The sequence below is a fragment of the Lonchura striata genome, chromosome 1, assembly GCF_050655825.1.
Source record: "Lonchura striata isolate lonStrDom1 chromosome 1, ASM5065582v1, whole genome shotgun sequence".
Classification (NCBI taxonomy): Eukaryota; Metazoa; Chordata; class Aves; order Passeriformes; family Estrildidae; genus Lonchura; species Lonchura striata.
The window spans coordinates 63,202,373-63,214,516 of record NC_140703.1 but is presented as its reverse complement, the minus strand read 5'-3'; the positions used below and the strand labels follow the sequence as shown (position 1 = coordinate 63,214,516).

The 12,144-nt window shown below is 34.0% G+C and overlaps 1 protein-coding gene across 11 annotated transcripts in view; it reads right to left on the bottom strand.

Moving 5' to 3' along the window:
• LRCH1 (leucine rich repeats and calponin homology domain containing 1) overlaps window positions 1–12,144 on the bottom strand; it is a 116,222-nt gene that overhangs the window by 29,124 nt on the left and 74,954 nt on the right. For 5 of the 11 annotated variants that reach the window (XR_002465269.4, XR_002465271.3, XR_014954613.1 and 2 more), the window contains 5 exons: window positions 9,892–9,928; window positions 9,065–9,178; window positions 7,648–7,695; window positions 6,404–6,476; window positions 631–738 (listed from right to left, as the gene is read on the bottom strand). Coding sequence is in view for 6 of the 11 variants with exons in the window: in XM_085577510.1 (XP_085433636.1) it covers window positions 631–738; window positions 6,404–6,476; window positions 7,648–7,695; window positions 9,065–9,178; window positions 9,892–9,928 (380 nt within the window). In the remaining 5 variants the exon portion in view is untranslated. Of the gene's footprint in view, window positions 1–630; window positions 739–6,403; window positions 6,477–7,647; window positions 7,696–9,064; window positions 9,179–9,891; window positions 9,929–10,031; window positions 10,122–12,144 lie in introns of all 11 variants that reach the window. The other 6 variants (XR_002465270.3, XM_085577496.1, XR_002465272.3 and 3 more) reach the window with 4 other exon arrangements.

Genomic DNA, 12,144 nt, shown 5'->3' with positions numbered 1-12,144 from the left:
CAACTGGCAAAACATGGCCCACTTTGCGTATTAGTGCTCTGACTCAGTGTATTATGACAATAAAACCTTGGCAAAAAACAAAACAAAAGCAGCAGTAACAAAAGTCCACTGATGCACCTGACCTTCTCTGTAAACAGCTTATTAACAACAGTTTCTGTTGGACAGAAATCACTGTTTTTGCTTAGCTGATTGTTTCAGCTTTGTTTCTTTATGGGTTCTTCTATTCTGCTAGTTATGCACTTCCACCAATAAATGCAGATGGAAGCAGGATATTGTAATAGTTAAGTAATTTTCAAAAAATAAAAAATGCAGAAGAGAGCAGCAAAATTAACTGCTGTTCAAGTACAACTTTTACAACTCAAAATAAAGCAAGTAAATAAACCCACGTTGAAAACAGTTCTTGGAATTAATATTACGGGAAAAGTTGTTTTTCCAGAGTAGAGTGAAACTTCACTCTGACTTTTGACACTACATATTCCAGAGCAAATTAAAGTGCATCCTCTGAGGAATTTAGTCCTATAAACATCTCCTGGAGAGTATGGTCCTTTGTCCTTAACCATGTGGGGTATTCACCACATACTCATGTTTCTGAAAACACAAAATTAAGTAAATTATATATGGAACACCTACCATTGTCACTGTCTCCTTCAGATGGGATACTGTAGCTAAAGTTGTCCCATGTTTGTGCCTGTGTAAGTGTGTTGAAGGAGATAGGAGGAAAACTGAGGGATGGGTCTGCTGGAGGGGAGTGATAACCAGTCCAATCATGGTGGTAATAAGGCCCGGAATGGCGATAATAGTGGGCAGCAGCATTTTATATATGGCATAAGGATTGTATGGTAATGGCAAAGATGTAATTCAAAGGTGATTAATACAAAATGCATAAATTTTGAGAAAAGAATGAAAGATGGTGCAGAATAAAAAGAATGAAGAGTTAAATGTTAGTACTTGCAAATCACACATTATATGTGCAGTTAATGTCAAGCTTAGCAAGATCATTGTAACCATAGCACTTCACACAACTTGCTACAACCAAGTTTTAAGAAAAAGTACCCATAGATTTTACATTACAACTTGATAAAAACATTGACTCTGAGTCAGAAGGTAAATATACCAGCTGTGAAGTTTCAAGAAGGAAAATATCACAGAATCAGGATTTTTATCTATTTGTGTAACTATGTAATAAGAACATTTTTTGCAAAGACAAAGAAAATTTACACATCCATATGAAAATATTATTGCATTACAATTTCCCAGCTGATTTTGGAAGTAGCAACTAAATTATCACTTGAATTCTCATTTTGTTGAAGGATGTTCAGTAAGTACATGTACCACAGATGTTTTCCTTTCATTTTAATTCACTCAATAATAAATGAAGCACTACCTTTTGTTCTTGCTAACTCCTCCAGCAATAAATTCAAATCTACAATGGGTCTACATGCTAGGTAAGTACTGGTCCTCCACAACTTTTAGAGGCTTCCCAAGGACAAGAACAGGCATAGAATACCCCCTAAGGCTGATGCCTAGTTTTCACAACAAGCTTTGGTAAACTTGCACCATAGACAGGCTTCTAACAAACACAACGTAATTAATTATTCGACTGGGGTCCCTGAAGTACACAAGACTGTACATTTCCACAGAAGCTGCAACAGTCTGCAGACGAGAAGACTGTAAAAGCATGTCATGCCTATAATTCATGACCACCCATGAACTCATTATGGAGCTAAACTGGGGCAGCAATACACCTCCTTTTTCTCCCTATCCATTCTGCCTTCTCTCCTTTAACTAGTCACACCACCACCTCTTACTGATTCTCAGATCTTTCTGTGGAAAGTTTTTTCCCTTCACCACATCTACTCTGCACTTCTGTCTCATGTCTCGATTGTGGCAAGGATTTCTGCCCAAGTTTTCCTCAAACTTCCATTCTACAATGTTTCAGAACTGGATACTGACAGCTTTAAAATACCTCCTTCCTGAATCTCTTCCTGTATATAATCACAATGTTCCTTACCATTTCTGAAAAAAAAAAATTATTAATTCACTCTTCTTTTTATTTTCTACATGTATCTTCACAGTTATCTACTGAATCCTACACACAAGTGACATTCATGTTCCTCAGACCAAACTAGAGATTATGAACTACCTCTGCTCTAAATGCTAAATCATAAGTACAAATCAAGTCAAGACTGCTGTAAAGATCTAAAAGCAACAAAACCCACTTCAATACTAGAAGAAAGTACAAAGTAATTTTCTGTAAGTAAAGAAAGCCCCTATTTTCTAACATTCCAAACTAATATTCAGAAGGAACTTAATCATGTAGGATTTCTCCTTCCCACAATTTTGGAATGTGTATTAACATGATAGTAATTCAGACTGTGACACATAAAACTTCACCTCAAACTTTTTTCAGAGTTCCACAGCTCTCTCTTTTTAGACTTTCCCAAAGCTAGGTCATTGCTTCTGGCTACTGGGACACCAGATCAGCTGAACTCAAGAGTCAGCACAAACTATGAGTCAACACTTGGTAACAGTACACAGATTTATGGAAAACTATAAACAGTCTGACTTTGGTAGCAACTGGGATGCTCAACTATTTTCCAAAGTACACAGATAATGCAGTTAGGGAAGAAAACAAATAGAAAGAATAAATATCCAGAAATAGAAAAACAGTAACAAGCTCTCAAATGAGAGAAGAATACTGTCAAGTTTCATTGATCATTATATGTTCCAGCTAACTTCAAATAGAAGCACGTCTATCATAGATACAAACATTGTGCTTCAAGTTCTCTACAAGTCACCCAAACTGAAGGCACTAGAGTCACAATGTTATGCTACATGAACAGTTGCAAGGGAACAACTTCCCACTTCAGAATATAAAGTGTTTTGTGCCTTTCAGTTTTGTCAGTACTTGCTTCAGCCTCTGACAGTAGAATTTTTTTTGTCTGTGTTGCTGTCACTTTGTTCAGCAGAAACTAAAAAACACAGTGACCTAGAAATGGCACAACACAAAAGGATAAACAATACATCTTGAATGCAAGGTGTATTAGAAGCTGTTCAGACTTGAAGGTCTGGCGTGTTAAAGATACCATAAGACCATGGCAACTCTCAATTTCAACAATTAGCACCACTTTGAACATTTTAATCAATTTATGGGAGAAGGAGGGAGAATTTTAATTTATTTGCTATTTTGAATGATTCCTTTTCAGAGAGCTAATGCACTTCCCAAGAGGAAAACTACAGCTCTACGAAAATTCTTTCTGTTCAAAGGAATTTTTTTAAGGTTTTCAAAATTAATGTGAATTTGAAAAGTCCATACTCTCTGAAAATATTTATAATACAGAAGGAAATATGAAAAAATTAAAAATCCTTTTTACATTCAATGTAAAGTTCTGACCCTTGGAAAAAAATCTTTCAAGAAATGGAAATACATTCATTACCTTTCAAAACATTTTCTTTGGGTACTTTGGGTTCTTTCTGTCAACCATCAGATATGAGTTTTCCCAAGGTTTTGCCTAGCTTAAAAATGAAACTATAAAAGGACCTTTAGTCCTGAACACATATAAGTAGGTACTAACACAAGCTTAAGACACTGTGGTTTACCTCTGGAAGCACTTATATTTGTGTGTGTACTTCAAAAAGCTGGAATCTTTTACCAGAAGTCTAGAACAGTTTACTTTCACCTTTCCAAGAGACATAAGCCATTATGAAATGATGAGGAGACAGAAAGTCAAATAGAAAGCAACATTTGTTTTAAATAGATGAAAATAAATACAGTGAAAATAAACTCTCAAATTTCAGAAAAAATATGGTTGTATATATTTTCATTGAAAAGTTGCCATTATTTTTTTCCACAGAGCATGATGGACACATTTTAGTTAGAACACTTCAATGTTTTTTTAATGTTGCACTTGGATTTAAGAGATTTATAGAGCAAATTAATTCAAATGTAAGCTCTAACAAAGTTAAACAGTTACAAGTCATTAAGACTATTTAACTTCGTTACAGCTTACATTTCCAGTAAGTTTTAACATTTCCCCAAAGGCCATTAAGAACTGAAATGAAAAAAAAACTATTAGAATACACTAGCAACTATGGTAAAAATCTTTCCTGGGTCACAGAAATGCTGGACCTCTTCACTAGCTCAGGTCTATGACAATAAGCAGTAGATAATTAACAAGTGCAAATTCCAACCAGTGATAGAATGGTTCAAATGCACAAAACTTGTACAAAATTTTACAGGAATTACAATGAAGGAACTACAGTCCTGCCAAGCAAACCAGCTTTAAAAGGAAAAACTTGCCAGTATTTTCAGTCATGTGCTACTTCTATCTGTAAATATTTCTTATTTGTTAGCAAAACAGCAGAGGATTAAACAATATCCAGCTTTACTATGCCTTTGCAAGGTTTCATTTTGCTATGTGGTGCTACATAGCTAATATACTGCATTTTTATTTGAAACTGAATGTAAAGTTTTACTATTGCCATGTTCCCCTATCTTACCATGGTATAAAGGTAAGATGACTGAAGCTAGACATGATAGGTGAGAAACTGTGCAGTAATGGGTCTTAGTGCCTGTAGTTTCTCATATGGAAAAGAAAATAAATTCACATTATCAAGTTTAATGCAACCAAAACGTGACCAAAAGACACTCCAGTATTGGCATGCTCAAAGCTTTTAGAATATATGAGCTTCAATTAGTATAGTGCAGAAAATCAGCAGGTTCTAACCAATTGATTTTGGTATTCAATGAGGCTATACACAGCTGCAATATATAAAAAGAGGATGAAGTGTAGGATTTGTACACATCTGGTCTTGAATCATGTGACTTGGAGGTATTGTTGCAAACATTGCAACCCAGTCTTTCTAGAAATTTTCTCAAAAAAAGAGTCACTACGCTATTTTGCCTGGACCTATTCTAAGTATAAGAAACTCAGGCATGGTATGCCAAGATCCAGAAGCGCACATTAAACTAACATTCGAACAAGAAGTCAGTGTTTTGCATATTCTTTCACAAAGCAGCTTCCAATCCCCAGCAGCAAATTTCACTGTGAGCTCAGAACACAGTCCACATCCTGTGAAAGCAGCAGGGGGCCCCTGTGCTTTCTTTCTCCTGACAGTGATATTGCAATATTGCCACTGGACTATGCAATATTACTCAATGTTTTATTTTCAACAGATCCTGAAAGGACCCATTTGCTCATCATTTAACCCATATTTTAAATTCATGTAGAAATACCAACATTTTAAATCATCAGGAACAAGACAGACCCAGCATTTAACATTCCAACAACCAAAGAAATGCAGTTGAACCAATCCGTCTAACTACATATCACAACTACATGAGGAACTTAAAGTATATTCCTTCATAAAACCAACTTTCTAACACTTAAAAAACCCCAAACCAACAGAAACCAACTAAATCTATGGGTACAATTTCATAAACACTTTCACAAAGTTTCACCAGCAGTTTCACAAACTGCTGTCATTATTACCAAGTATTTTGTTATGGACACTATAAGCTTGTAGGAGTTTACCATCACTTCATTAAAAGCCTTTGTGGTGAATGAGAGAAACTGGAACTATGGTCTTAGTATGCTGAAACATACTGAAAACCTACAGGTACTCATTAGAGGTGACATGGCATAAGTTAATGTTGATCACCTCATCACAGAGAAGAGAAAAACTGAATTAAATTGTGTAGCTAATCCAGTTTTTAAAGGAAGTTGTTATTCAAGCCCTCAAATACACCTCTAAGTTTGGGAGGTTTTTTGTTGTTACTTGCTTTTAGGTTTAGTTAGTTACTTTGTTTTCAAATAAACTGCTGCTTGTTAAAAGACTGGTAGTTATGCAGATACAGTGCTTTGCAAATTCATTTAACTCAGTTGTTGGCTGTAGTAAAGATGTAACCTTTCCATAATGCTTGATATTTACTCAAGCATAAGTACTGACAGACTCAAAGAAGTGAAAAATTTTCAGAGCAAAACAAGTGTTTTCCAAAATAGCCTAATTATTCAACAAATCGAAACGGTATCATCACATACCAATCAAGCAAAATATCTTATTTCAATTAGTATATCAGCACAATGATTAATATGTATATGTATATAAAACATGTGTAGTTATATCCAAACACATTTTTAATATACATATAACTTTATCAAACACCCAATTTACTAATAGTGGATGAAAAATGATCCATATATAATGTGCCAAATAAACAGTTCTTACCAGTTCAATCTTTATTCAAAACTAGAGGACCTTAAAATGCTCAAAGCTTTTCTAACTGTTGTACAGAAAATGTTACGTTGCTTACTCTTAAGGGGGGAAAAAATAGAGATCTCTAATAGTAACTGATATGTAAAAAACCCCAAACCAGTACACACAAAGTGGTTTCGCACATTACCTGATCGTGGTTTCAGGCCAAAGGGGATTGCTGTGTTTGTAGTAGGAGACATTGCTGGACTTTTATCCCTATTCTGTGTAATTCAAGAACATACATCAAAGTTAGAATAACACCCAGAACATATCTCAGCATATCTGACCATGCAAAATGCAAAGTTAACACTACTGCATACTATATCTATTCCCATAATCTGATCACAATATAATCCCAAACCTTTTATAATCTCCCTTTCTTATTGCTCCCTATTTCTCTGCTAGAAAAGACAAGTTTCTGACATAAGACAGCAAGACATTCCCCTAGTTATAAATAAACTCAATTATTTCTCAGTTTTCTCCCCTGTCATCACTTGGTTCCATCAAACATACATTTCATGGCAGAGTACATCTAAAAAAACAAAACAAAGGCATATTTTTTCCTAAAATACATTTGTTTCTTTCGAAGAATTAATTCTGCATGGTATTTTCCATTCAACACCAAATTTCTCCATTAAAAACAGAAAAGAGGAAATTAAGATTATGTCTGCCTCTTATGCTTAAGAGCAGGATCTCCCCCAACCCTGAACTAGGCTGAGCTCAGCAGGAAGACTGGAACAGCAACATACAGGAGTGGGGAAGTATAATCATCATACCACCAATGGCAACACAGAAAGAGTTGAATGGGAATCCCATTTAAAAAGTGATTCCACTGGGAGCTGGGAACTACAGAATTCCCATCACCAAGACTGATGGACAATGGCTGGGTGCTCATGAATTTGCAAAATGCTTATGCCAAATGCAATATAAAGAGAGAGGCCCATAAGGAGCTTCATACAGTTTTTACCTTTTTGATATTCCAATGATATTTACATTAGAAGCTACAGGATCAATAAAATCAGATTCCTCTCTGAAAACTAATCAAGGACATGACATAGCTGTGCAAAAAGAAACTGCACTGAAATCAATAGGAAATCTTGTTGAACAAGGAGGAATTAAAAAAAGAAAAATTTAAAAAGTATGTCTGAATGGAGAAAATGTAAAAAAATTAAATGTTTTATACTAAAATGCATAACTCAAACAAACTGATCAGAAAGTATATTTTTATACCCTAGTAAATCTCTGAGATGACAAGATTAAACCACATGCCAAGCAAACCACATATTCATTTCTGATGCAAATCTCAGTCATATGTTCTGTGGAAATAAGTTATGATTCATTTAGTCTATGGAACATTCATATAAAACATATAAGAGTCAAATACCATCTTACCTCATTGTGAGAGGTTTGCCCACTTGTGTTCCAAACAATTAGATCATTCTGCATGTTTAGAAAGTGAAAAAAGGGAGGAAAAGACAAAAAACATTTCAGAACCTATATTAGTGATACACTGCAATGGGGAATTTTACTAACTATAGTCAAATACTTAATTATTTTTTTCACTGAAATGAATAATTTGCATGAATCATAAGTATTTCCATTGCTAGCTGAATAATTTCTTTTAAAAAGCATGTGGAAATCATTCACACAGATTTGTCATTAAATTTTTTGCTTCAATACTAAGGGATTATAAGTGCATTTATAAGATTTTAATGTTTGTTGATGAAAATGCAGTATATTTTTTAAACTGTCTTGAAGGTTTCATTTGCAAACATAGATTTTCAATACAGATTTGAAGAGAAAGGTATTCTGTAAATAACTACATTTATAATTACAACATAACATACCTTTTGTTACCACTACCGTTATAGTTACATTGGAAACATGCACACCACATTGATAAATATGAAACAAAATCATTAATTCAGCAGCAATCATAACTCAGCAGAAAGACAACTGGCATAAGCAAAAGTAAATTATAATTAAATCCTAAACAATTTCCCTAGGGTCAACTTTTTTTTTAATTGACAAAAAATGGAAACAAAAGAGAGCACTTTGAACATTAGGTCCCAACAGTCACAGAGCTTTATCACAGTAGTATTTGATATCAGGATGATTACACATAAGAATATGTGAAAAGCATAAAGATAAACCAAAAAAAACCCAAAACAATTTCTGGATAAAACAGACAATATTAATATACTACCAATATAGACAGCATCTTCTATAATTTTGTTCTCACAATCTCCTTGCCAAGTGCAGTCACAAAATTCCTATATAGCAAATTCTGAAGCAATAACATATGCCCCAAATATTGAAGTTTTTTTTGTAGCTCTACATTTCTGGATCATTACAATGTACAAATCTGAAAATATTTTTGAAACTTTAAAAAACTATCATCGCAACCTATATACAGTCTGCCTGCAATATTAAATACAATTTTAAAACTGCGGTAAACAAACTTAGAAACTTATGTAACTACAAAAGAATATTTGGGGTAAGAGGAGAAAAGGAGTCATGTACTTAATTTTCTTGAAGATCTAACTTTGAGATGACATTTTTTCCAGGGGAATGCATCCCTGCAACTCTTATGCTTTTAATGGATATATTTATCATATAAGTTCTTTCCTAAGGGATAGGTCTTAATCAACCTTCCATTTACAGTCAAACCTTGAGATTCATGCTAAGGCAAAAAAAAAGCCCAACCCCTACACTGGGCCTAAACCCATTATCCCCACACACAGAATGACAGAATGCAATGATCCATTCCAAATGTTTCCACATTTACTGCATCTGGACACTTCCGTACCTGGCTCAATGACCATTTTTCACCCTGTTCACAAGTTCTTGCTTCAGGCTTTGCTTTCTCCATAATCAACTCCCTCCTCCTCTGGAATTCCAGCTCCTCTTCAGCATTTTCTCTCTGTAAGATAAATAACACTTCTGTCTGTACTACTGGAAATAGAATTTTTTTGTTTTTTTTTTTAATAGCATTACCTTGAAGTATTTCTTACAAATACTGTGATGAAAAGCAGACAGAAAAGTAAGCAGATACCATGTAAGTGAAATCCCAGCACTAACAGGTGTATAATGTAAATCTAAACCAACTACTTCATAAAAAAAACATCATTTCACAAGACGGGATACAGAACAAATAATAACCACATAATAATAACCACAAATAATAACAACATATATCACAATGTAAAACTCAAACCCCATACTTTAACTATACTCTCAGTAACTATAGTGACAGTTCTCTGGAAAATCACTAATTTTTATTTTACAAATTATTTTGGGGTTATTCTATGAATATACTGTTTTCCTACACCAAAGGGTGGAAATGGGGATAGGGGTGGGTCTAATGGTAGATGCACAGCTGAACTGACATATAGGGAGACAGGATGGAAACTAAAATGAAAAAGTAACAGAGAAACACAGAAAAATTTTACATATACAGACAAAAACAAACAAATAAACCCCACAACAATTCCATAAATATGTTAAAGAAGAATTTGCCCTTCAGACTACTTCTTTTTTACCTTCCCTACTTGGCAGATTACCAATTGATGAAATTGTGGACTCATTTTCTTTCCCCCTTAGAATATTTTGTAATTATACACTCATTTAACATACCTGACCAAGAGAAGACATGTCCATCTGTATTTGACCACTATGTATAAAAACAAAGGCAAATATGTAATTCATTGTGTAGCAACTTGAACATGATGCATCTAACAATTTTTTTTTTTTTCCTAAAGTAGGTATATAAACACTTTACTGCAGACTTGTGAAATTCTAAAACCATTGCTGGTTCTGTGGGATACAGATTCACAGCACTGCTGTCTGAAATATCCATGCTTAATCTGCAATCTCAATCTTAATTGAAGTAAAAACATTGTACTGGGCTATAACTTTGGTAACCATTATGTTCAATATTTAATTTCAAACAAATACATACATGAAATACTTTCATAGTTATCATTTTAACCTGTTCTGTGCCATCTCTTAAGAGCTTTTGAAAATGCCTCAAGATGCTTCAGTTCAGTCTGAAGCATCATTCATGGTTTCATCTGCAAAGTACCACCCTGAGCAATGGTTTATATCAAAACAAAAGGACCTTTTACTACCAACAATCATGTTGTTATCTAGAAGCCTGCAGATTTCTGTATCTAACCTCTAGAATCCAGGGTTCAAATGGAAGCCACAGTGCTGCCTAGATATTTCCACTTAATTCACAATGGCTGAAAATAAAGCAGTGAAACAGAAAATGAAAGAAAGCAGGAAATATAGGAAAGCAAATATAGAAATGCAATGCAAACATCGAAAATATTGAAAAAGGTTGAATCTGAAATCTCTTCCAAGAAACAAAATTGTCCATATAATAGGGTGTGCAGATTTTAAATTCTGCAGAACACTAAATCTTCAGTACCTGGACAAGCACTTTACAAGTTTAACAATCACACCCACTAGCAAAACAGCTTGAAAGAATTCCAGTCAGTGCACATTAGGTGTACCAGCATGTCAACTGCTTCAGCCCCTGAAGTGTTTTCTCCTAAAGGGTCTTCAGTGTGAGATAAGAATGGTCCTAGACAGTGTTAGCTATTTCAACAAGGTTACCTTTACTAGGCCACCAGAGTTTTATGATGTACAAAGGAAATTGGAAAAATTACAATGGTTGACATGCTCTAGGTTTAAGTTAAGAGCAAATGCCACTTTTGTACCTCTTAAAGTAAGGAGAAACAAAGGCATTTTACATTCCTTTCTGGACGTAAAACCACTTGAGTATAAGAAAAAATAAATTCTCACACAGTTTTATATAAACCAAGTATATAACAAAATGCCATAAAATCCAGTAATTATTAAAAAAAAAATCATGAGGAACCTATGGCCCAGAGGACTGAAAGTCTATAGCATCATTTAACAAGTACTGGGTATTCAAATATATCTTGCTGCTTAGGTCTGGATGCTAATATAGAGGAGGCATATATTCAAAAGTATATATGGTACTCAGAAAATGAAATACAAATGCTCATATTTTAAGGTTAAAAAAAGAAAGTGCAGCCACAAACCCCCCAACATGCTGTAAAAATAATCATAGAGAAATACAGACATACATGACATGATCAGCCACTTCTAAAAGTAATTTTTGAAATTTACTGTAATATTACTAATGAAAGTATACCTGTGTGTAAACAAAAAACAGATTTTCTATATCTTATTGACCTTAATTTAATAGAAGTACCTAAATAGGTAGGAAATATTAGGGTAGTGTCTGGAAACAAAAAAAACCAAAATGTAAAAATTTATGAGGCTAACAACTAAAATATTTTTTCCAAAACAAACACTTTCCTTTTTTAACTACAACACTCTTTCAAGAAAGTAATAAGCCTCATATGAGATGAAGAAGCAATGGTGGAAGCAATGGAAGCTAAAGGAACTAAAGAGATTTCCTAATTGTTTCATTTCCTAATTTTACAACATTTTATTAAGCAAAAATATTTTTGATTCAAGTATTTAGTGTATGATTCAAAAATTAAGTATTCTTTACATGCTGCGAAATAAAACCAGATAACTGTCTTTCTAGAAATACTAGCAGGAATCAGTTTCTGTCCTAAAAGTACAAAAGTCTGCTAGGTGAAAAAGCAGTTCAAAATAGGCATTTAAATTAAAGAACAGTGTAGTCACAAAAGCAAGTAGCTAGCAAGGGAGGAAAGAAAACCAAGTATACTTAAGGCTCAAGTGACAAGGAAGTTTCTGATCTTCAGAGAAATGAAGCTGCGAACCAGCTGCTTCGTAGAAGTAAGAATAAATGTTTTTAAATTACCTTAATTTTTGAAGGCGATTACACTAAGAAAAGCAATAGCAAGCATCCGGACAGACAGAACT